Source organism: Ammospiza caudacuta, chromosome 1 (genome assembly GCF_027887145.1).
Source record: "Ammospiza caudacuta isolate bAmmCau1 chromosome 1, bAmmCau1.pri, whole genome shotgun sequence".
Classification (NCBI taxonomy): Eukaryota; Metazoa; Chordata; class Aves; order Passeriformes; family Passerellidae; genus Ammospiza; species Ammospiza caudacuta.
This window is the reverse complement of record NC_080593.1, coordinates 143,036,399-143,061,332: the sequence shown is the minus strand read 5'-3', so window position 1 is coordinate 143,061,332 and position 24,934 is coordinate 143,036,399. Positions and strand designations below refer to the sequence as shown.

The 24,934-nt window shown below is 45.6% G+C and overlaps 3 protein-coding genes across 7 annotated transcripts in view; 2 read left to right on the top strand and 1 right to left on the bottom strand.

The window, feature by feature from the left end:
• The window catches only part of FBXO32 (F-box protein 32), a 32,879-nt gene extending 25,107 nt beyond the window's left edge, over positions 1 to 7,772 (top strand). Inside the window, exon 10 of the transcript XR_009274847.1 lies at positions 7,604 to 7,772. The gene's annotated coding sequence lies outside the window, so the exon portion shown is untranslated. The remainder of the gene's footprint in view (positions 1 to 7,603) is intronic.
• A 4,913-nt stretch (positions 7,773 to 12,685) lies between these two features.
• NTAQ1 (N-terminal glutamine amidase 1) lies at positions 12,686 to 24,881 on the bottom strand. Of its 5 annotated transcripts, none has more exons than XM_058804028.1 (7): positions 24,653 to 24,881; positions 24,384 to 24,483; positions 23,687 to 23,737; positions 21,571 to 21,719; positions 21,083 to 21,212; positions 19,306 to 19,350; positions 12,686 to 12,978 (listed from the first exon to the last, which is right to left on the bottom strand). In XM_058804028.1, exons 1-7 carry the CDS (start codon positions 24,724 to 24,726, stop codon positions 12,967 to 12,969), a joined length of 561 nt encoding a protein of 186 aa, XP_058660011.1. In that variant the 5' UTR covers positions 24,727 to 24,881; the 3' UTR covers positions 12,686 to 12,966. The 5 variants fall into 5 exon arrangements, with proteins under 5 accessions (XP_058660011.1, XP_058660037.1, XP_058660002.1 ...); XM_058804054.1 differs by lacking the exon at positions 19,306 to 19,350 and adding an exon at positions 22,156 to 22,213 and having other exon boundaries at positions 21,088 to 21,212; positions 24,653 to 24,788; XM_058804036.1 differs by having other exon boundaries at positions 12,874 to 12,978; positions 21,088 to 21,212.
• Positions 24,755 to 24,934, top strand: part of ATAD2 (ATPase family AAA domain containing 2) — a 30,428-nt gene continuing 30,248 nt past the window's right edge. Inside the window, exon 1 of the mRNA XM_058804008.1 lies at positions 24,755 to 24,842. The gene's annotated coding sequence lies outside the window, so the exon portion shown is untranslated. The remainder of the gene's footprint in view (positions 24,843 to 24,934) is intronic.

Here is a 24,934-nt window from a genome sequence, read left to right as displayed (position 1 = left end):
TATTGCTGCTACCACCTCCACCCTTTTAGGTGCAGTCAGGGATAGGAGAGGCATCCTGAAACCTGGATGAGGGTTTGTTACTTGTTACCTTGATCAATGGTAACAAGTCACCCTGTACACTTCCTTGGAGTGCCCTCTCTGTCTGTCTTAGAGCCTGATAAAAGAAGTTCAGCCAAAAAACATTTTGAAAATTTCTTATACAAAGAATATTAAAATTGTGACTCTACTTTGCCCCAGCTTTCCCTAATCCTCATTTCTGCTTCTCTGCTTTACAGGGGTGAACCCCAGTGAGCCATATAGGGATTTGCTTTATTTTTGACAAAACCTGAACTGTTCCTGGGATCAAAATTGCAGAACTTGGAAAGAGCTGCTTTCCAAAAGGCTCTATAAATAACTCATGTGGGTTCAAAGGCCTTCCCTAAGCTGGAAGGACACCAGTTCACTCCTCACCATTCTTGATGCACAATATACTGCACTTTTTAGTTGAAAACAAGCAAATGTCTTTTTAATATGTTTTCCTTGGATAATTTCAGTTCTGGTCAGAACAGACCTTGAACACAGCAGCACACAGGTTGCAGCTGAGGTGCCAGGTCCAGTCCAGAGCTCCTGATGGTGCTGCTGCTTTCATGCAGAGGCTGGAGGTGGGTGGTGGGACAGGAAAGACACCCACTCCCAGCTTCACAGGATAAATAAACAAACCACCCCATGGGATTTGTGTTTGTAGACAGAGAAATGCAGTCAGTGCAGGAAATGTGAGTCCCTCCTTGTCACAACCCACCAGGAATTTTGACTTATTTTAGCAGGGTTTTTAAGAATTGAGTTAAGCTAATTCTTACCAGTATTTATTTTTATTCTTGAAGTTCATAAAATATGATGTCTCTGTGGGTAATCTTTGATGTGAAAGGTGTGTGTAACAAACTGTCAGCCAAGGAGCTGCCTCACTCCCTGTCTGCACTCTGTGCCAAGCTGGGGTGGGCTACGGTTTTGCTTTTTCTTGCTTTCCCTCCACAAGCAAAACTCACTTTTGTGAGGGATTTAGCTCATGTTTCCAGCCAGAAACCTCTTTCTCTCCTTCCTCCCACTGCAGTGTGGCAGCCCAGCTGGTGGGCAGTGTCAGAGAGGCTGCACACCCACGGGGGGCAATGGCTCAGCCTGGGGCCAGCCTCCTGCCCAAACACGATCCAGCCTAAGCTGCTGGAGCCCCTCTGGCTCTGGTCATGGCTGCAGGAATTCCAGGGCTGAGCCAGCCTGGGCCCCAGCACTCTGTGGCCTTGCCTTCCCAGCAGGAGCTGTCTCTTGGTACCAGACCCGTCACTTTTTCCCCTGGAGTTTGGGGCACCCTCCTCAGCTGGGCCTGGGGCACATTTTGTCTATGGGTCTCCCACCAGAAGCTGACCAAGGTTTGCAATATTGGTCCTCTCTTAAATTACTTTCTCCCAATCTTTTTATAGCTCTCCAACTGAAGTGGAATTTATTCTTTCTTTTTTTAATATAGCTGGAGGTGTAAATCCAGACAAATATAACTCCTGAGGGGGAATCAACCTGTCCATGCCACAGCTCAGCAGGGCCTGTGTTACTGCTGGTGTATATAAAGCAACCAGGAGCCTTTTTAAACCTCTGAAGTAATTTTTTTTGTTACCTATAGCTAATTAAATGGTTCTCATTCAAAAGCACTGTCTCCTGGTGGTAGGTAGAAACCTACAATCTTACTTTTACCACACACTTTTTATATTTCAAGCCTCTATTTTTAACCCAATCGTGGGATTCAGGGTTAATGCTTGTTAGATCTGTGTCTAGACAGTTGTGAAAAACAGGAAATGAATTACATTATAGTAGGAAAGGAGAATTTAACCTTTTCTCTCCTCACTAACACATGTGACTGAGGAAAATATGCTACAGCAGAGTATTTTGGAAAGTTTAAGGAAGTAGAAAAATGAGAAGAAAAAAAAAAAAAAAAAGCTGGTTTTCCACAGGGCCTCGTAGGAATTATTACACAGAAAATAATGCACCAGACTCTGCCCTCAGCTACACCCGGGCAGGAATTTGTTTCCTCTGGTCCCTGTGGAAAAATTGCATTTCATTATTCCCTGCTTATGCTGAACATTCAGAGGAAGGAAAAGCCAAGTTAGCCCATTTCACACACATGCACCAGCACGTGTGGCAGCTGCAGGACAGCAGCCACTACACCACACCCATCCTGCAGCACCCTGAGCCAGGCAGGGCTCTGTAACACTCCTGGGCAAACAGCACCTTGCACCCCTTCTCCTCAGGCTGCCCAAGGCCTCACAGTAATTTTGAAAGATTTACTAAGGTTTTTTTGTTTTTTTGGATTAGACGCTGAAAAAAATGCAAAATTCTGTTGCTTGGCCCTCGAGGGAAGTAAGAGCCCAAAGGCTCATTGCCCTGGGCAGCAGCACAGGGATATTGCTGTGGCCGAGCATGTACAGGGTAAGGCTTTAAAAAATTGCTGTAATGAACCCAGAGCATGAATTAAGGCTGAACCAGTGTGGACAGCTGGCTGGGGTGCTCCTTACCCCCTTATTGCCCCCATTCCCTGCAAACTGGATGCTGTTCTGATGCAAAACACACCGCGGCCAAGAGTGGTGCTGTCAGCACCCTCCAGAGGCTCGGAGCGCTTTCCCGGTCCCCTCATGAGGTTTCTTACCCCTCCCTGGACCCGGGAGGCTGCAGAAGCATCCAGCAAGTGCCTGCTCTGCTGCAGGAGCGCTGTCCCTCCCTGATGGCATCTCCCTGTGTCCCTGTGTCCCTGCCCTCTCTGCTGCAGGAGCACTGTCCCTCCCTGATGGCCTCTCCCTGTGTCCCTGCCCACTCTGCTGCAGGAGCACTGTCCCTCCCTGATGGCCTCTCCCTGTGTCCCTGCCCACTCTGCTGCAGGAGCGCTGTCCCTCCCTGATGGCCTCTCCCTGTGTCCCTGCCTGTGCCCACTCTGCTGCAGGAGCACTGTCCCTCCCTGATGGCCTCTCCCTGTGTCCCTGCCTGTGCCCACTCTGCTGCAGGAGCACTGTCCCTCCCTGATGGCCTCTCCCTGTGCCCCTGCCCCTCCTCCCTGCGGGCCGTGAGCAGCCGGGCCTGCCGCAGGGACCCTTCTCATGGTGTGCACAGCCCAGCTTTGCCTCCCCCGTCCACGGCTCTGCTGGAGCCAGATGTTTACGTTCTCTGATGTGCTGTCAGCTGGCCAGGAACACGAATATCCCTAGAGCAGAGCAACAAAGCCTTCCCAAGGATCCTCCGCACCGCTCAGCCCGGGCTCTGCCATTCCTGCCCTCCTGGGATCCCACTGCCTTTGGTGGCTGCTGAGAGTATGGAAGAAAGGGATTAGTCCTCTCCAGACTATTTATTTGCTTAGTTTTATCATGATTCCTTTTAATTTTGAAGGCACATGAGCGTGCTGTGTACAAATCACTGGAATAATAGTGTAGTTAATTTTATGGCGTCTTTAGCACCGTCCAAAGTGGAAAAAAAAATACCAACCCAACCAGCAAACAACTGTCCCTGCAATGGAGCAATCTAAATAAAGTTCTTTAAGCAATACAATATTTCCCTGTATAGCTGTCAATGTTTCCACTGCCAGTTTGTCTTCATAGAGGAACCAAGCTTTGGCACAGCTTATATCAGAAAAAAAATCTTTTAAGTGTTTCCAAGGGGTTGTGGGGTAAGGGGGATTATAGAAGTTCAACTTGCTAGAAGAGCAGTAGAATGTTGGCCTAAGGGTCTCAGCAAGGAAGGAAATGCCTCCATTTATCCAGATTTACTTGCCCAGGCTTGTGCAAGGGAGGGAGGCAGTGGAGCAGGAGGCCTTGCAGCATTTGCACCGGGCCAGGCAGCAGCAGCCAAGGTGGGGATCCTCCCCAGGAAGAGCCAGCTGCCAAGGGGAGTGCTGAGGAAATAATTCAATGTTGCCCATTGCTAATGCCAAAGGAAGCTCAGGAGCCAGCACCCACTGCCAGATGAGCTGCTGTGGAAGGAGATGTCTGTACCTCTGTGTGCCTGGGGAGGCCCAGGGGCACGAGCATGCACATGGACACACAGAGTAAAAGCTGCCTTTCAGAAATCTCGCTCTGCAGGGGAAGGAAGGTCAATAACTTCTTGTCAGCAGCAGCTTTGCTTGAAGGAGAAGCTTTAGGACATGGCTCATCCTGGGGTGGAGGCTGGGAGGGAGTTTCTGCATTAATCACTAATCTCTTTTCTGCTTTTTTCATTAGTATCTTCTGCTTGATATCAGTGTAACCTGCTTGACAGTACTGCTGCCAGAAATGGTGTTTGATTTACAGAAGAGGTGAAAAGCTAAATAGAAGAGGATACAGGTATTCCAAGGATCCTCATTTTGGTGTCTCTCCATGGCCACACCTGCCACCCCTGAGGTCTCCTGGCACTGGAGACTGATGGACAAACCCCAGAGCTCCTCTTGCTGGCAAGGATGGGTTGCTGTAGTACCCTCTCAGGCATCTAGGAAGGCACATTTACCTCAGCCCATCCTCAGGTTACCACATGAACTGCATGCACTGAGATCCTGCATCCCACTTAATATTTAATCACCCTTTGCCCTCATTTTCTTAAGTGGGCAGTGAAACCCTAGCTAGGCTGTGTGCCCCAGCAGCATGGTATTTGATTACAGAAAACTCAAAACAAAGCTTCCATTTGCTAATCCAGCCATGTGCCAGTGGCCATAGCCCTGGAGCTCCATGGATCACTCTCCCAATGGCCCTGAGCAGCAGCAAGGAGCAGCTCTAACAGTGTTTGGGAGCAGGCTCTCTTCCACTGAGCAGGCCAGGCAGGTGACCTTACTGTGAGACACAACAGTGCCAGCTCAGAGGACAACAAGTGAAATTGGTGACAGCTCTTTTGGACCCCACACATGTACTACTGTCACATTGTCAGGCTTCAGAGCTCCTCAGCACTGGGCAGTCTCCATGTGTGATTTTTTGGACTCAATGTGCTAAGCCAGGGCATTTTCTTTTTGAATGACCACAAATAATCCCCATTTCTGAAGATGTCTGTTAGCCCAGCAAGCATCCTTGCCAGGTTGGATGGGGATCTGAGCAACCTGGTCTAGTGGAAGGTGTCTCTCCCACAGCAGTGGGGTAGGAATTAGATTATTTAAGGTCCCTTCCAACCCAAACCATTCTATGGTTCTGTGGTCATGAGTGGGGTGGTAATGTCCTGCACGTCCACTGTCTGCACTGCCCCTGCAGGCAGTGAGCAGAGGGGACCCCATGGTCCCTGCCAAGGGCTGGGACCTGCACCCATGTGGCCAGGACCAGGCTGAGCTGTTCCACAGCCCTGCATGTCCACAGCAGCTCAAGGCAGTAGGGCCACAGAGAACATTGGCAGAAAGGCTCCATCAGGCTCTGTGCTTGGAAAGGTGCCCCTGCTCACACAGCACCAGCTCAGAGGAGGCTGCAGCTTTGCCTCTGCATGGATCTGACCTCCATGCACCATGAGAGCATGGAAAGGCTGGCAAGCAGGAGATGCTGGGAATGTGAGTGGGTCTTTGCTAGCAATAAAGTCTCTCACTTAGTCTTTCAGTTCTCAAAAGCACCTAACCTGGGGTGCTTTATTTAATAATTATCAAATAAGTTAAATGAGAATGACATTAAGTAAACAATGTACCCTGCAAAGGATCTCTGACAAATATGGCAGGCAGGGCACTGCAATCCCAGCCTCCTGCTGGGAGCAAGGCAGGGGGAGCACCCTGCTGGTGGCACAGCAAGGAGAACAGCTGGGCCCCACAGCTCTGCTTATTCTGCATCTCAGGACGGAGCGTATCGATCCCTGTGTACTTTATGGGAACTCCATGGACAATGCATTTGAAAACAACTCCTGGGCAGACACAAACTGTAGCATATTAAAAGGTATTTTTAGTACTTCTGGCAAAGCAGATTGAGCTCTGCTTTTAGCTGTGCTAAGACAACGCCATGGAGTTTGCTGGCAGCCCCACATATTCATACTGAGGTAGAGGTTACTTGACTAAATAGTTGCATTTCCTTCATGCAAGACAAAAACACAAGTGCAGAGAAATACTGGTGGGCTCCTGACTTACAGTGGGATGTATTTTCTTCCTATTTTCTGCCTGAAAGAAGTTTGAATTGCCAAAGAAACATTGTCACATAGCAAGGAAAAATGACTCTGAATGTCACCGCCTCGATTTGTGACGCCTTTGTTTTTGTACTGGTATAAATATAACTGTGACCATTTCATATAGCAAAGTGCTCTGTGATGAGTACAGTATAAATAGTGGAACTGATTACACTTGCTGTAAACAAGGACTGGCAAGCCTTGCTTCACCCCAGCAGTTAGAATGGTGGAAGCAGCAGGAGCTTTACAGCTAAATGCTTAAAAGCCACAGCAGAACATTTTCTCGGGAAGGCTCCAAGCGTGGAGCTGGTGTGCTGCCATTTCAGCAGCCAGGCTGAGACAGGGGGAAGCACACCACCACAATTGCATACTAAAAAGAAGGGAAGGCTGAGATAACTACCATCTTCTTACTGTGTAGGCTGTTTGAAAAAAAATAACATATAATGATTCCTGCCTTATTGCAGTGTTTGGGTTCCAGATATAGCCTTGCATGGGAAGGCTGGTATGATGCTGAACCAAGCAAAATGAGCATTTCCTGCTTTTAAGTAATATAATGTCAGGAATCCAGCTCACTGCAAACATCCTGTTCATCTTCCAGAGCAGGAAGCAGACATTCAGGTGAATAATGTCACTCCAGTTGGACATTGTGAGTGGCAGCTCACAGCCCAGGTCCTTAATGCTTATTTTTAGGACTATAAAATGAAGCCTGGTACACTGTCGGTTTCTCAGCTGTTTAGGTGACCTGGAAAGGCCCAGGGTGGCCTTGGGCAGCCCGCGCTCCAAAGGACGAAAAGAGGCTTCAGAGTTTTTCTCGGTCTCGGTGTTTATTAATTGTTTATCTAAAAGATTTTCTCTCGGCCCGACAGAGGTCTGCACAGCAAGTCAGCCATGGGCACACTGCGAGCCCCCCGGGTGGTCACCTATCTTTATACTCAAAGTTACATATACAATATTTATCAATTTTCCCCAATGCCTTTTACCCTTATTAACCAGTGCACTTTTAGTAATAACCAATCGCAAAGTGCCAACATCACCACAGAAGATGGAGGCCAAGAAGAAGAAGAAGAAGAACAGGACACGCCCCAATTCCTCCATCTTACTTCTTTAGACCCCCCTGTACAGAAATCCTAAACCCTGTGTCTCACACTCTAATTAACTTATCCCTTCACCATTCACCCAGTGAATTCCTCCCAGTCCTCATACAGGTCTCATCTCCTGTGTAGGATCAAAGTCCAGCCACCAGACACTTCTGGCAACATTCCAGGACTCCCGAGCCCCCCAAGGGTGGTCTCGGTCACTCTGCACCTCAGTCCTGAGGTGCTGAGATCCCACAGTACACCTCATGCCTAGGAAGTGGCTTCGCTCGCTCAGAAACCCAGGGACTTGCCAGAGGCCTTAGATAACTAAGTAAGATTTGTTTTAACTGCCCTCAGTATCCAAGGTATTTCCTACTGTAAGTATAAGGAAACATTGAGGATACTTAAACAACCCTATTTGTTTATCTTAGGTCAAACTGAAGAGATTTTCCAGAACCACTACTGCAGCTGCACTTAACTGGCTGAAAGGCTGCATTTGTATAGAGTGCTTCACTTCTGACTCCATGATCATAAAGGAAAAGAGGTGAGATCCACAGGGAAGTGTGCACAAACCTGGGCAGATGTCTCTAGACACTCCCTCCTTGGGTGTGCTCCATTAACCTTGGCCTCAACTGGGCCAAGTGCTGAGGAAGGAGGAAGCCAGAAGGCAGAAGAAAATCCCCAGCATTCTCTCCCTCAAGTTTCTGAGACAGTAATTACCTGAAGAGAGACAGATGTTTCTCCTCAAGAGGAGATGAAGTTCTCCAAGCCTGAGAATCCAAAGTGTCATAGGAGGGCAAGCCCAGCAAAGCTGGAGCCATCTGCTCTGCTGGGTGACATGTGAAGTGAAGCTCTGCAGGTCCTCCCCCCCAGCAGTGTGGCTCATGCCAGGTGTGGGGGACAGCCACCACCTGGGTCAGGGACAGTGTCTCAGTAATGGTTCTGCAAGGCACCCAGTGCAAGGTAACTGGGGCTACTGAAGGGACACGGTGGTATTTTCACACCTCATTCTTACTCCCTGGTACAGTTTTCTCAAGTCATTTAGCCTACAACCCTTGTTTCCTAAAAAGGTAGGGGAAAGAAGTGTGAAAAATGAGAAAATTTGGATCAAACTTGTTGTAACAAGGAAAACCTGACCAACCAGAGATGGTCATTTTACAGTGGAAGCTTGAAGAGCAATGGTGCTTCAGAGCATGCATGAGGCTCTGGCTGGACAATGAGAGTATGAAGAGGCCACACATGTCAAAATGCCCTGACCAAGGCTCTCATCCTGGAATTTGATTCATACAAATGCACCCCAATGCCCCTTTGCTTCCTGAATAGCCCAGGTCAGATTGCAGCATCCCTGGGTATCTAAATATAAACTGATAGCAAACCAATTGCTCTGACACCCTAAGGTGTCACAGGCCTGTTTTGGTAGGAACTGTGACCAGATATATTTGGGGGATCTGCTGACCAGGTCCCTCAAACTGGCACATGGTGTGACACTGCTGCCACTTAGCCCCTGGGGTGCAGGATGGGCTTGCACTGCCATGACAGGCTCGGGCAGTCGAGGGCAGTACCTCAGCCTTCAGCCAGAACCTTGCAAGGTACAGATCACCCCTGCAATGCTGTCAGAGTGACTCATTTCTAACTGTAACAGCTACTGGCAGGGCTCAGTGTGCAGGGGACCACCTCTGTCCCTGTCCCAACCTGCACTTCCACTGAATGCTGACTGCTCTCTGCTGGCCAACCAAGAAATGGGATTTTCTCAAGGCAGACCTGGTCACATACAAGTTTGCAAAAGTGCACTGACCAAACAAATGCGTGTCAGAAAAAAGTGTCTATTTTTTTAAAAGCCACAAACAGCTGAATAAAAAAGGTTATTTATCAGATAAACTATATTCTTAGGTAGAAAGCAGCAGCAAAGAAGAGAAAAAGGCAGGAGAGATGTGGGTGTTCCATCTGGTGCTGCAGCTTACTGCTGCAATAGCCTGCTGGAGATGGGAAATGCCCCCATTATAAGGCTATCAGAGTCTCACCCTATGATGTGTAGAAATAAAAGGCTTGGAGAATTTCCAGTGATCAACAGAATACAGAAGCTGGGAGACCATGGGATTGTGAGTAACTGACTGAGAGCAGGAAGGTTTCCCTTGCTTTCTTCAATACCTTACTCAAGGATCACCCAGTTCAAAAAGCCACCACTTAGGGGCTCTAAGCTCACAAAAACTGTAATAACTGGACAAAAGAAAGACATCACATGGAAAAGGACAAGGTAAAGAAGGCTGAAAGGGAATGGGGAGCTAAGATACACTAGGACATCATTGTACTGAAAGTGCATAGGCAGCACATCCTGGTCCTGGACACAGTGGGAAAGCATCTGACACAGTAAAGATCCAGAGTCTCAAGGGGTACAGACAGCATGGAGTGTAAGTGAGCACAGGCTGACCCTGCTGTGACAGTGCACCCCAGACAATCAGCCATCAGTGCTTTCCTGTTATTTCCTATCTCCCAGTGGCATGAGCCCAGTTCCCCTGCACCAAGGAGTGAGGCTCTCCGTCAGCACCCCCTCAGCTGGGTGGCTGCACTGGCCAGCCTGGAGCTGCACCTGAGGAGCAGCAGCTGTGCTCTGCCATACAATGTACCCCACACAGGAACCTATCACTGTGGGGTGAACTTGTTTGAATCTCAGGTGTTTAAATACACCACTGGTCACAGAGCTGACAATTAGGGATGTCTGGCAATGAAGTTGCCTCCTTGCCATCAGATTTACAGTGGAAGGTCTTTGCTTGTACTTCTGCAGGTACATGGCAAAGTGGCTCTCAGCAAACTTTGCTTTTCTGTCTGCAACTTACTGTGGTGTTCCGTGGGGAAACCACACTGGTGGGGCCACCTCATGCATCAAATATGGGTTGACAGCAGAGGTTAAACACAGCAAGTTCCACAAAATAGTCAGAACTATTTGACTAACTCCAGTCAGGGTTATCTAGAGAAAGGACCAAAGAGGGGAGGGAAGTCACTTGGTCCCTGTGATGAGACACTAGGACTAATCAGCACCAGAAAAGAGCTGGTTTCTGGTAAGTACAGTGAAGTGAGTAGCTTTTCTTTGTCTTTTGGGCTCTAAAGGAGCACTTGATATATTCCTGAATTCTTTCCTTCTGATATCATGCCCACCTGAAAGGAGATTAAATGTCCCAACACTTGATGAGCTAGAGAGACAGTACCACACTATTACCATCCTCAGCACTGAGTTAAATAATTCTCTGGCTTCTACTGATCCCTCTGGAATGACAACTTTTTACAAGAGCCACACAAAGGTGCTTAATTATAGAAAAGCTATAATCACACACACCCAGCCTGCTACATGTAAAATTAAGCACCTGTTCAGAATGATTACAGAGAAAAAGGACTAACTCTTCATGTTGGGTTTTTTTTTTAAACTTGCATAGTCTGAATAATGGTTGTGACTGTTCTTCTTTACAGCCTTGATGCTAAAACTAGATTAAACCAGGCAGGCTCTCGTGTCTTGACCCCCACTAAAGGGAGTGTGTCACAGATTTCATGCACCGGAAACCAGCTGAGGTTAAATCAAATGACATACTCAAGTAGGGAGGGATGAGAACCTCATGTTCTGTAACAACCTAAAGGGCCTGTTGAGCAATGCACAGGAACTCTGTGTCTGTGACACTCAGCCACTCAAAGGGTAAGAAGTGCTTAACACGACCCGTTCATCTGAAAGGAGGATCTTGGCATTCCCACCTGTGCTGTGTCTGACCCAGTGCCCTGGCAGCTACAGGAGCAGAGCAGGCAAACTGCTGCTGCTCTGCACTGCCACAACCAGCCTGAACATCACTCAGAACCATCAGTACCATCATCTGCATTCCCCCAGTGTGCCTGCTACATCAGCATCAAGAGCTGCCATTTCATCCAAACATGGACACATCAGACCTTTTACACAGGAGTGAGTATCTGGTTAAATCCAGCTGTCCCCTCTTGGCAGGGTTTGTGCATCAGTTTATCAGGAATCCCAAGTTTCATCTCAGTTTCTTCTGGTGACACTGATTCAGAGTGACAGAAACTGCAGAAGAACTGTCCCACTCCAGAGGGGAGTGTCCCTACAACTGGCCTCCCAACCAGTGCATGCTGGCCTCAAGGAATATGTGTAGTAGCAGCCTGTCTGCACAGGCAACCAGCTGTGCTGCATCTGGCAACAGAAAGTTGAAGCTCCTATATTCAGCAGCCTTTATGATATGGAAAGAGATGTCTGCATGAAGTGAATCAATCCCACAGTTGTTCAAGTGGCTGTCTCTGCTGTTATTATGCTGAGTCAATTCTCTAGAACTGATGAGAGATACAGTAATACACTATGTATGTAACAATAAACCTGGGTAAAACATACAAGATTCTTACAAGTTTTGATATTTTTCTTTACTTACAAATAAAATGACCCCTTAATACTTAAAATCTTTACTGTGCTTTTCTTCACAGGAATGAAATATATCACAAATGTTTATTGTAGTCTCAATCCCAGCAGGTTTCCAAGGCCTGACTGGCTAAAGCCCTGAGCAGCCTGGTCTGATCTCATTGGACCAGGGACTGCCTGACCCTTATAACCTGTGTTCTTCTACCAGTCTGTGAGTCCGTGATGTGCTAGGGTATAAAGTAGAACAAGTCCAGAGCTGAGAATTAAAGACCTCATTTTAGCCTGGTTCTGCAATTCCACACTAAGAAGTGTGAGACTGCTCCAAGCCCTCAGTCAGCACGAGGCTTTCCTGGGATGCCCTGCAGGGATGCAGCTTGGCATCACCTCTGAGGATATTCAGCAGCAGGCAGCCCTGAACAGGGAGGCTTTCTCACTCCCTTCCCCCCAGCCATATGGCCCTGCTGATTTCCTTACACCAGCAGGAGCAGCTGTCTGACCGCAAGGCAGGCCAGCTCAAGGAACCAAGAAACAAAAAAAAAAAACCTCAACAAAACTTCCTTCTTTCTGTCAGAATTACCCTGAATTATCACAAGGCCAAACAAACACCGTGTGCAAGAAGATGGGAGCAGGTGAGAATGCACAGCCAGCATGACAAGCAAAAATAGCAACTGCATCTTCCAGGAACTTTCAGCACTAGAACACTTCACTGAAATGGCAGGATTTAATTCTCCCCTGGTACAGCACACAAACCTGGATACTCACCTGGTTTTACACAGTGCATAGGAGTTCACAGCTTAACTACTAAATCAATTTTCCCTTTACACTTCTGCTAAACAAGGACTAATCAGTAAAGCTAGTGAGGAAACTGAGATGCCCTGTCTGTTTACATATAATTGACAGCAATCACAACAGGAAGAAAACCATATCCCACTTTTAAAATGTGACAACTTGTAGCAATTTAGGCTACAATATTCAGTATTTTATGCACATATTTTTCCAAAAGCGTTTTTTGCAGCTCTTTTCAGTTTAGGCACAGTAGCTGGAAAAGCAATATGCTTATGGTGGCATGTCAGCCTTTGATTTGACATTAAAAACCAAGCGCATTCTTACATAATTAAAATAAATATTTTTATTCAGTTCATGATATTTCTGTCTGGGTGTTCTATTTTTCCAAATACCTATTGCATGTACAGAAATGTAAACCATAAATACAATGTAAGAGCAGCAAAACAAAACACATCCACTCAGAACCAGAGGAACTCTGCTCACTTCACTGTCCTTCCAAGGCATAGCTGTAATCAGTCTGACTGCCAAATCGATGCACAAAGTCTGAAAGGGAGAACACTGAGCCCCATCCCACTTCAGGATTCATACTGATGAAATCATCCAAGTTCATCTTGGAATCTAAAAAAGGACCAGAAAATGGAAATATCTGAGTTCCAGATGCAGGTTCTGTAGCACAGGTATACATACATCTTTCAAGAAAACATTCCAAACCCCTCTTCAACAGCTTGTTCACTCCAGCAAGATTCTGCAAATGGTAGGGTGGTACAGAAACATCAATTTCCAGTCTCTGAAACATCACTTTTGCCCCCATTCCCCTCTCTGCCCAAGGCAAAAATCACATTACAGGATCAGAAAGCAGCCAGCAGTAGAAACTAGCATATGTGGGTAAGGTTTTTCCCTACAGCAGCAGCCTAGAAGGGTTGAGTAGTGTCAGAGAACTGGAGTGCAAACAACAACCAACACAGGGAAGGGCAATGCAGTCTTCCTGCATTCACACAAATGGGTTGACTTAAAGGCAGGGGAGGTATTCTTCACCCATTTAAGTTCTGAACCAAAGTCAATGGAGTTCCCTTTTGCACTGAGCACAGAGAATGGGCTCACAGCAGCAGTCAGAACTGCAAGTTGTCTCTCAGAAGTGACTGGCCCCTTGGCAAAGCTGCAGTTTGTTACTCTCCAGATTACAGTATTTGTGTTCCCTCCAGCCCCGAACTTTTTCCTCACCGAACATAGGCTCACTGCAGGGCCAGAATATGCAGAGGGGAGGAGATGTGTGACCTAACCCAGTCCCAGCCTAGAGGGATGCTCAGGTGAAGAGGAGCACAAACTAGGCTGGGGGAAAATACTTATTTTTTTGTGAATCCTGAATGACAGAATTAAGTCAGGGGAAAAGTTTAACTGGCATAGTTTCAAGAGAAAAGTAACCATGACTGCTCTTTGCCAGGATTTAATTTGCTCTGTTTCCTGCAGGAGGGGTGGAAATCATTCTGTCCCATTCATGCATCCCAGAGAGCTCACTGCAAAAGTGCTGGTGTGCAGTTTTGGGTTTAGGTGCCTTATACTTTCTTTTTCCAGAGCTGGCCTGGTACAAGCTTTGCTGACTCAGAACTGTGCTGATCAGAGGTTCAGTTCTGATGACAAACATCTGTGGGCTTGTTGTTTTGACTTCTTACCAATGATGAGCACAAATAATCTTTTAAAACGACCATTAAAGAAAACTGGCTGAGAATGAGTTTAAGGAACAGAGTGGTAAAGCCACTGTTACAGTTTTACTTTACAGATTTACTGTTAACAGCTCTTCCACTGTATTAAGTATTTACCAGGGATGATTCATGTGTGCATTTAAGGATTAAGAATCAAACAAGAGGAGGCTCTAATGAATAGATTATAAAATCCAAAGGATGGAATTTGCTTCAGCTGCAAAATGTTTGTGTAACTAGGCTTACCATTATGGACAGTGTAAGCAAGGAAAGGAAGATGATTCAGGAACCCCAGACCCAGGAGTGCCAGGCCCTGAAGGCCTCTGTTGCACTACATCTACTCAACAGCACAGCTTTGTGATTTGCCTAATCCCAACTCTCACCCCTTCTGAGGTCTGGCCCCTAAATCCTTTCTTGTTAACCTGTTTGAACTCTGTATACAGAAATTCCTTATGTCCAGCCAAGCATGCTCCTACTGCTGAAGTGAGTCTGCCAGAACAGGGATCATTTCTGCCTGTGTGGGAATTTAAAATAGCACAAGCTCAGCAATTTGCTGTCATAGCTCAAGAACAAATTAGTAGTGGGTAACAGCTCTTGCTTGCTGGAGCTGTTACCCACTGTTAAATCTGTTACCCACTGTTAAATCTGTTAAATCTGTTTTCCAGTTTCAAACTGCTCTTTTCCTCCCAGATGCTTTTTCAAAACTAATGTGATTCTTCATATACATTAAGATTAAATAAATAAATAAATCTCTGCTTTATGTGCATTGAGCATACTAAAATAATTCATAAAACTGTTCTGTGAATTGGAAAGCAGTCCAAAGGAGATTGTTCCAGTAGTTACAAACACAGCTGCTGTTTGCAACTTGGAAGTTGCTGCCACAATGCCTGCAGGAAATGAAATTTTCTCTAACTTCGGAAGGATTGTGGCAGATTGTTTTACCAAAGCAAACAAGTCCATTCCGGCGAAGAGCGACGGCCTAAGAAGCTGTCGGTAGATGGCACTGGAGCAGCACGGGAGGTACCCGTAGGGAAAACCTTAGTGAGACCTCTCCCGTTTGATCCGTGTAATAACAGCCCCTCTCTGCTGCTCCTTCCTATCTGAACGCCGGGCGTGCCGTGTTAGGCCTTACAGCGTTGGGAAACAGCTCGGCAAAAATGCATGAGAATACCACAAAGTCCTCTTCCCGAAGCAGGTAAGAGTGACAAACATCAGAATTTTAAAAAGATACACCTGGACGCTACAGCTGGCAAACCAAGATGGAGATGATCTCTCCACAAAAGCACAGAGCATGTATCCTACAACATTTTTACAAGACCAACAGCAGCAGAATTATTTTGTTTTAAGATTTACATTACCCTTGCAGGCCCCCTCAGGTGCTGTGACTGTTATAGCAGCTTGCATTTGTGCAATGCCTACAGCTCCATCCTCCTCTTTGACCAAACTTTGTTACACACACACCCCACAAATGAGACCTATCTGGCCCTCCTGCATAACTTTATTTTTGTTTAAATCAAGTCTGCCACTTTTACCCCAAGCAGGGATGAAATAAAAGGCCACTCACTATCTCAGGCATTGTTAGCCATGATACTTGTGGCTTCTGCCAACAATAGTTAGAAAGCAATGTTTAAGCCAAGCCTCAGCTTGGCTCACAGACCCTGGACTATCTCAGTGTAACCACAGCTGCCCAAGGGCTGCTGGAAGCAGGGAAGTCTGGAACAAAACCTCCAAGATCAGTTCTGCTAATGCTGAAAACCTTGGGGGCAACTAAACGAAAGTTGGACTCGTCACAGACTTGCGGAGGTGTTTACAGCTCTCCTCAGATCTCCTCCCTCGTCTGAGCAGGGAGATAAGTCAGGACTCTTCCCACTCTCAGCTGGGAGGCTGCTGTCTCCACCCCTAAGATAAAACTGACTGTGCAAACCATCTCAATGTAAAACACAGCTCACCACTATAAATTGTATTTTATAGAAAGTGGTGTAACTTCAACAAGCCAATCTGGTTATTAACATGCTTCTTAGTTGTGTCTTTATTGTATCTATCTGACTCGATTCATTACTTCCACCAAAGCTTATGAAGTAAGGACCTAACTTTACAGACTGGAATTTTATTCTCACACAAGAGCAGCAGAAGGTTCCCATGGAGTGCATAGGAGCTGCTTGTATCCCTATCAGTGCAGTTTCACTCTCACTGGGATCCTGCTGCCACTTCAGAGAGGAGATACAGAGCAACTGCAGACATCTGCTGGGTCTGTCTGAGAGATTTCCTGTTACACATATGTTTGATACACAGTGTCTCCAGAATTTCTCAGCTGTCCTATTCATGCTCTTCTAAATAAATTTTAAAAAACCTCCAAGTAAAACCCCATTATTATTGACTACCAGGGATTTTATTAATAATAAAAAGAACAAAAAGCTTTTACAAATCCATCCAGCAAGTGTGTTACTGAACACCTTGGGAGAACTGAAATTCAGACCAGTGCTTTTCAGTGTTAGAGCTGCTGCTAACACTTGCACATAAGCCACACAACCATCTGTCTGGAGTAATTTTGGAATGCACTGTGCAAGCTGCATTTTACACAGGCTTGCAGTAAGGAGGGCTGATCTCATCCTAAGTCATAAACTAAACAGAATCAGACCTCATTAATTTGTGGAAAGAAGATTTAAAAGAAAACCAAAGGTTGGGCTCACCTGCTCTAGAATAATGACTCTGTTCACTAAATCTCATTTTTTTATTATTTTAACAAAATATCCTGTTTCTTTCAACAGGAGGTCAGTGGCAAACAGGTGGGACCAGGGGACAGCTCTGCAGCTCAGGTATGTTTATTCCAGCAGAGCAGCTCTGAGGACAGGGCAGGGTGAGAAAGCACTGTGCAGCCAGTTAGGCTGGCCAGCCCCTCCTGCAATCCATGGCAGCAGAGCAGAACAGAGGCCAGAGCAATGCCAGTAAAAGGCACAGAGGCCTAACTGGGAAACAGCTAGAGCAGAGCCAGAGCCAAGGGGCTAATGCCTAGCATGTGAGTTCTGATGAGATACTGAGGAGTCTGAGAGGGTTTGGGTTTTTTTTTATTGTTGTTTTATCGGTTGGACTGGAGTTGTTTGTCTTTTAGAAAAATGCTTTTAAAAATCACCTTGTGCCAGCTTAAATTTTTTTAGGCATAGACTGGAATTTATGACTCCATGTAAGCTTATTTTTGATGATTTATTTTGCAACCCTATGAGCAGGACAAATACAGTTTAAGATTTATTCCCTTTGAGTTACTAGTAGGAGAAAAATGCTTAATTTGTTAATGATCAAGATTGCTCAATTCAATTCCAAGAGTTTTTGGTAGCAGGGAGGATTGTAGGGCTGGCTCCTCCAGAAGCTTCCCCCATGTCCAACAGAGCCAGTGCCAGCCAGCTCCAGGATGGACCCACCTCTGGCAAAGGCTGAACCCATCAGTGACTGTTGTAGCACCTCTTCCTTTAAGAAACTTAAAGAAAGCTACTGCACAGAAGCAATTGTGGCCAGAGAAGAGTGAGAATATGTGGGTGAAACACCTCTGCAGACACCAAGGTCAGTGAAGGATAAGGGGCAGGAGGTGCTCCAGGCACCAGAGCAGGTATTCCCCTGCAGCCCATGGTGAAGATGATGCTGAGGCAGCTGTGCCCCTGCAGCACTGGGAGGAGCCTCAGGCTGGAGCAGGTGGATGCCTGAAAGGAGGCTGTGACCCTGTGGGAAGCCCATCCTGGAGCAGGTTTGGTGGCAGGGACCTGCACACCTGTGGAGAGAGGAGCCCAGGCTGGAGCAGGTTTGGTGCCAGGACTTGTGACCCCGTGGGGGATCCATGCAGGAACAGCCTGATCCTGAAGGACTGCACCCTGTGGAAAGGGAGCCACACTGGAGCAGTTCATGAAGATCTGCAGCCCATGGGATGGACTCACATTGGAGAAGTTCATGAAGGACTGCATGAGAGGAGCCCCACACTGGAGCAAGGGAAGGACTCCTGTCCCTGAGCAGCAGCAGCAGAAACAACCTGTGATGAACTGTGATCCCCATTCCACAGAGAGTGGGGGGAGGAGGTAGAGAATTGGGAATAAAGCTAAGACTGGTAAAGAGAGAGGGGTGGAGTAAAGGTGTTTTTAGGACTTGTTTTGATCCTCATTATCCTGCTCTGATTTTGATTGGTAATAAATTGAAGTAATTTCCCTAAGTTGAGTCTGTTTTGCCTATAACAGTTATTGGTGAGTGATCTCTCTCCATCCTTAACTCACGAGTTTTCATTGCATTTTCTCTCCTCTGTACAGCTGTGGGTGAGAGTGACTGAGCAACTCTGGTGGGCACCTGGCATCCAGGCAGGGTCAAACTGCCACAAATATCAAAGAACACATATAAGAAACAGAAGGAATATAAAAACCTTGCATCTTCTCAAAAGCTTAGGAATTTGGTTATTCTAAATAACAGCAAAAAAAAAACCAAAAAACAAAACAAACCCCCCTCTGTGCCTCACAAATAAATTGGTATTAAACAATATGGGGTCAGTTCTGTCAGCCATCATATTACAGTCACCTCTAACATGAAATATATAAGTAATTTAATCTTATGCAAACACAAATCAACATGGAAAGCAGACTGGTCTATCAAAGTGAAACGGCAGGGAGAAAAAAGTTATCTGCAATGGGATTTGGCATGGACATGAACATTAATACCCCAGGCTCTTTTATGATAACAAAAGGTCTGCCACCCAGTTTCACATCAAGTTCAAAATAAGGCAGCTTTATGCCTGATAAAACTGTGCTGAGACATTACAGTTGGACTCCTCACAGACTCACAGCACTGTGCACATTGAAGCATGCATCATTACAAAGTATCTCAGTAAATACAAAGGAAAGACAAAGAGGAAAGCTGGAGGAACTGGTACTAAACAAACCAAAACTTGATCTGAGACAATCTAGTCCTGCTCTGACTCAGACCTTGAAGCTCCCTAGAGAATGACTTTTCACCTTCAGTGGGTGCAGGGTAACAAGTTTCTTTCAGCCAGCTGACAGGAGAGCAGAGCACATCAGCACATTGCTGCAATGCTGTGTCCACTTGGAGCTCCTCAGCACAAAAAAACCCTCCAAAATATGGACATACTGGAGCGGGCCCAGAAGGGGAAATCAAGTTGTTTGGTGCAGGACATTTATTCAAGGACAGGGTCAGAGAACTGGGACTCTTCAGTCTTAAAAAGAGAAGATGAAGGGGAGACATCACTACTGCCCACATCTACCTGATCAGAGGTAGGACAGTGGAGCCAGAGTCTTCTTGGAGGAGCCTGGCAACAGGACAAGAAATGAAAAATGCAAGTTGGAACATCTGAAATTCAGATTATATACTAGGATTTTTTATTCATTGTTTGTTTACCATGACAGTGGTCAAACATTGGAACACTGTCCAGAAAGTGGTGGAATCACCATCTCTGGAGGTGTTCAAGACCAGACTGGACAGAGCCCTGAGGAATACCTGTTTTGGGCAGATGTTGGACTGGACGACCTATGGACATTTCATTCAGCATGCCAAGGTACAGAGCAAAGAATGAAAGCACAGGAGAAAGTAAGAGCTACATATCCTTCACTATCTACCAGCCCCACTGAGAACCTGGAGGCTGCCTGAGGCCTGTGGCTGCTGCTCACCAGTGAGGGAAAGCTCAGCCAGACACCAGGCAAGGGGAGAGTTACAGGTCTGCAGCTATGGAGTCAGGTACACATCTGCAACTGAGTCATTATGTAACCTACTACCCACAAGTAATGGGTTTTTACTCTTTTGATTTGAATAGAATTTTTTGCTTTCCTGGTCTGACCTCATCTATATTCCTCACACCTTCATTAGCTCTCAGCTATCAAAACAACAAGGTTTCCACAGACAAAAAAGTTCTCAGCACCTACGAGGCTCCAGCTAACAGAGAACCATTCACTGTAGTTCAGGAATCCTACACTCCCTACAATACCTGTGCATAAAACTCTGCTGAAAATAATAACCATGACTTAGAAGTCAAGGTGCTTCATAACCTGGATTGTCTAGAAAACACCTAAAGCCTCATAACAAAGACTACATCTGTGTTCAAAGTCACATCTGTGTTCCTGCTCACTCCCACAATTCATTTCTACTCTCATGTGAAACACCAAGCTTCCTTAGAAGCCAAAGCAAAGACTGAGAATTAATTTCCCAGCAACTTAAAACCATTTGGACCTAAAGACAGAGCTATGTTTCATTGACCTTCCCTTCTCTAACATAAACACACAGCAGTACTGCATTATTAAAAATCAACAAAACCAAACACGCAGAACAGTAACATGAAAACTCTTTCAAACTCTTTCAAAGCAAAACGTCACCATGCTTTCCTTGGAAGAAAATGAGAGTACAAACAAACACACACATGGCAAATGTTACTCAGCTTGCAAAACAGATGATTAGAATAAGCTGAAGTGCTGTGTGATAAGAATGCTTTAAGCAGCTCTACAGAATAGGTGGCAAGTCAGCCTCTGGGCCAGGCAGAGAGAGGTAATCACTTACAGAGGCTTAAGGCTTAGGAAGAACTTGCCAGTGACTTAAAATATCCTGGGGTCCCCTCACCTGGTACAGAAACTTCAAACATTTCATGCAGGCAAACCCACCACACTCAGCAGAGTGAAAACTTCCTCCTGCCAACACTGCTTTGCCAGAATGGGATCTGTGTGCTAGAGTATGGTATAATCACTGTGTGAAAAATTTTGTGATCCCTAAGCAAGTTATTTGGCCTGTCTGCTTCAGTTCCTGCTGGAACAGTCTTACTTACTTCACTCTCTGCTCAGTTTATGAATATCAGTAACTAATGTTTGATACCAGTAAATGCCAGAAGGCATGCTGGATTGTGTGTCCAAAAAAGGGAGTACCAAATGCTTCATAGCCCTATTTTTTCCCATATGAAATGATAAACTGGCTGGACAAATGTGATAGAAGTTACTTATTTCCCATGTGCATCCTGGACTACTTCATTCAGCACTGTAAGCAGGAAGGAGTTCTGGGACCTCACCTGCAGTTTCAATGCAAGGATATGGAGGAGGAGGTTTCTGCCATTTTCCATTTGCATCCTTCATGTGAGATCTGTCTGAAGCAAATGTCTTCAAGTACAAATCTGCTCGAACCATTCTGATTTTCCTAAAACAAAATGCAAAATTGTATTAAAAGATAAATGTACACAATACTGCACTAATCACTCAGAATAAGAGCACTTGCCTCTCATCAAGGAGCACTAATGTTATTAAATACACAAACCAGCAATGTTGGGCCAAGTTGTTAATATGAAGCTACAGTAGGAAAGAAAAGTTTTTGATGACTAAGGTGAAGAGCTCTAGAAAAGTAACACAATGCATTTATTTTACTGAAGTACAGTAAAGAAACCTCTGTCACTATGCATAATGAGACAGAGTAGAGATCCATTGTAAATTAAGTGAAGAGAACTTCAACTTTGATTCCATGAAATAACATCCATAGTCTCTATATTTCATGTCATCACCTGTGAAACTCTGGCCGAAGGCTGTCATCCAACCTGAAGGCCTCCACACTGTACACATGGAAAGGACAGGGAAAGGGCAACACTGTGTCCAGATCATAAATGAAGCTCTGCTCCCCGCTGCAAAGATGAAGCAGAATAACATGGTAGTCCTGGGAAGAAGGGGAGTTGCCATTAGTTCAACAGCAATTAATAAGAAACTGTTAAAGAAAATGGAAAAAAAAGATCTTCCTAAAAGTAAAAGTTCAGATCCATTTTTTAAAGCCTGCTTGCTGTCCTTGAATATTAAGCCTGTAAAATTTCTGGCAACAGGAGAGAGATTTCCTAATGTCCATCTTGTCCATCTGCTCTTCCAGAAACTTTGCTATTCTCCCCATTTCTCTGCAGCCTCCTTTAAGCCAAGACAGCAAACTAAAGTGTACACTACTCCTAAGAAAACAGAAAATCTCCCTCATGTTCCACACCAAACCACAAAAGTTGTTCGGTTATCACTTTTTATTAGACTCAGTCATAAATAAACTCACAAGATAAAATGATAGGTTAACATTAAATTTACCTAGTGATCTCTTCTAATAAGAGACTTTGTACCTGTTGCAGTAACACGGGCTGTGAATTTGAGTGTCGAGTGTTCAGCTGCCAGAAGCACCTGAAAAACCAGCACACCACTGAAAAACCAGCAAACAGCTCAGATCAGGAGGACCACAGGAGTGAGACAATTTCCTCTAGCAGCTCTTGAAGCTGGGAAAAAATATCTACATCACACTTTTTCAAGGCAACTATTTTATCAAGGGGTTATGCAGTGCAGTTTTACTCCTTACCTTGTAAGAAACACAGGAGGAGATTGGAGGACACTGCAGTTACTGACATTACATATCAGGTGTGTGCACTGCTGTTTTCCAAAATTAAATTGAAGGTAGCCCTTAACAACTTACTTAAATTTACATTGAATCCCCTCACAAAAAGGGTTGAGCACTGTCTTTTGACACTTTCAATATTAAAACCACAAAGAAATTTGAATGAAAAAGATTTGGGCAATCTACTTCACCAGAACAATATACATACACAATTGTATTCAACAATATTTAGAAAAACCTATTAGAGAGTATAAGAAAAATTAGTTTACAGGGTTTATACAGCCTATGATCCATTGAACTGTCAAAGTTAAAAGACCTTTGAATCCATGAATTTTTGGGAGAAATCCACATTCTGCCATGGCCTTTCCTGACTCTGCTATTCCCTTTTAGGTCTTCTCTGTAGCACTCAGATCTCTTTTTAAACCAAACCTTTTTTTTTGTACTGTAAAGCTACCAATACTTTGGAAGAAAGTGAATGATTCAGAAATCAGAAAACTTCACAAGTTTGCAGATGACTCTGCAGAATTTCAGAAACAGAAACTGCCACAAGAAATAGTTTTTTTCTGTGCCAGATAACTGAAAGGACCTTATAATGATACCAAGGAATTCTGCACCAGCAATTACTGAACTACATTAACTGATCAAATGGCATTTCAAAGCCACTGTTTATGGGTCAGTTTAACCTGAATACACACATAACTTACACTTTTTTATCCTCTGGCAGGCCTACATAAATATATTCATCCATCTACTTACAAATACAGTCATCTACCCATAACACTACAGAGCTGGCAGCCTCAATACCCAGATAATAATTTTCACAAATCTATTATGCATTCTTACTATAATTAAGACTCGTCACCTATTGGTCTTACTGACTGTCCTGCTATTAATTTATGAGGGATGGTGCAAAGGAGCATTGGATTTAGGCTAATTATAAATGTGTTGTAAAGGAATTATACATATTAATGCAAAACTATGCAATGTGTGGAGTTGGAAGGGACTTTAAAAGGTCCAACCTGTTGCTCAATGAGATTCTCCTAAAGCCAACTGCCCAGGACTGTGTCTGCATAGCTTCTAAACATCTCCAAGGATGGAGATTCCACAACCCCTCTGTGCAACCTGCTCCAGTGCTCCACCACCCTCAGTAGAATATGCTCCTTTATGTTCAGATGGAAGAGATTTTTAGATGCCCATGTGTGATCATGCAGCTATCAACTATAGAGGCACACACTCAAAATTATTGAGAGTAATGAATGCCTTACCCAGACAACAGGCTCATCTCCATGTCCAGATTTCTGCTTCCAGAGTGGAATCTGAAAGTTATAAATTAACCTGAAGTGAATAAAATCTTTCAGATTAATACAGATTAATTTAAGGTAAATTGGTTCATTTTTTGCTAACCTATCTGTTTCCTCAGCTTACATCTGTGCTGCAGTAAGAAAGTTTTTCTAGTTTCTCTCTCAGGAGGATGAAATTGGAGATACTATCTGGGCCACATTAAAAAGAAGTGTGATGGAATCACCATCCCTGGAAACATCCAAACGACTTGAGGATGTGGTTTAGTGGTGAACATGGTGGTGTCAGGTTAACAGTTGGACTTGATGGTCTTAGAGGTCTTCTCCAACCTTACGGTTATTATGGTTATTATGATGGTTCTATGATTTTATAAAGATAACTATTCTCCTAAATTGACACATTACAGACAGAATTACTCCAACAGCTCACATGCTTCATTCCACCGTTCTGAATGCAGTGCATAATTAAAACATCTCACGTGGTGCGGCTGGCACACCTCTGAGCCAAAGCGAGCTGCAGGACGGGTTTGGACTGAATCTCACCTACAGGCTGGGCTAAAGGCTCACTCCCCGGCATGGGCTGGGACCATTCTCACCCACACCAGGCTGCGGTCTGCAGGCCGAGCCTTTCCACAGCTGTCTCTGACCAATCCCATTGACTCACCATCCTCCTATCATTGGATATGAAAACAGCGTAAAATTCTTCTAAAGGGTACCGATCCTGACTCCTGATGTAGTCACAAAGCTTCCAAACATTTTCTTCGCTGCAAAACACAAATAAACAGTTATTTAATTTGTTTTCCTCCAACTTCATTTTTTGAGCCGAGAAACGAGCCCAGGAGTGTGACCAGCCATTCCCGCGGTGGCCGCGGCTGTCCCGGCGCCTCACGGTAGTGTGAGGAGCACCGGCCCTCCCGTCCCCGTCTCCCTTACCAGTAGCAGCTGGTGTAGGTGCAGGCGGGGCGGGGCGGCACCGCCGCTTCATAACCGGCCTCGGGCCGCGCCATGACCGGTCTGAGCGGGGCTGAGGGCGGCGCAGGAAGCGCTGGGCCCGGCGGGAGCAGCCGCTACGCCATCCCCGAGGAAACCGCGGCCATCCCGGCCGGGCGCGGGCTCTCCGCGGGTACGGCCGGGGCAGCGGCGGGAGGCGCAGGGTCCCCTCAGGCGGGCGGGACAGGACGGGGCGGAGCCGCGAGCCAGCCCCGCCCCCCGCCG

Coding starts and splice junctions, on each gene's coding strand:
- NTAQ1 (XM_058804019.1), bottom strand. CDS start 24,726: ATGGCGCGGCCCGAGGCCGGTTATGAAGCGGCGGTGCCGCCCCGCCCC. Junction 23,738..24,383: donor TATCCAATGATAGGAGGATG/GTGAGTCAATGG, acceptor TATAACTTTCAG/ATTCCACTCTGGAAGCAGAA. Junction 21,213..21,570: donor CTTCGGCCAGAGTTTCACAG/GTGATGACATGA, acceptor ATTTTGTTTTAG/GAAAATCAGAATGGTTCGAG.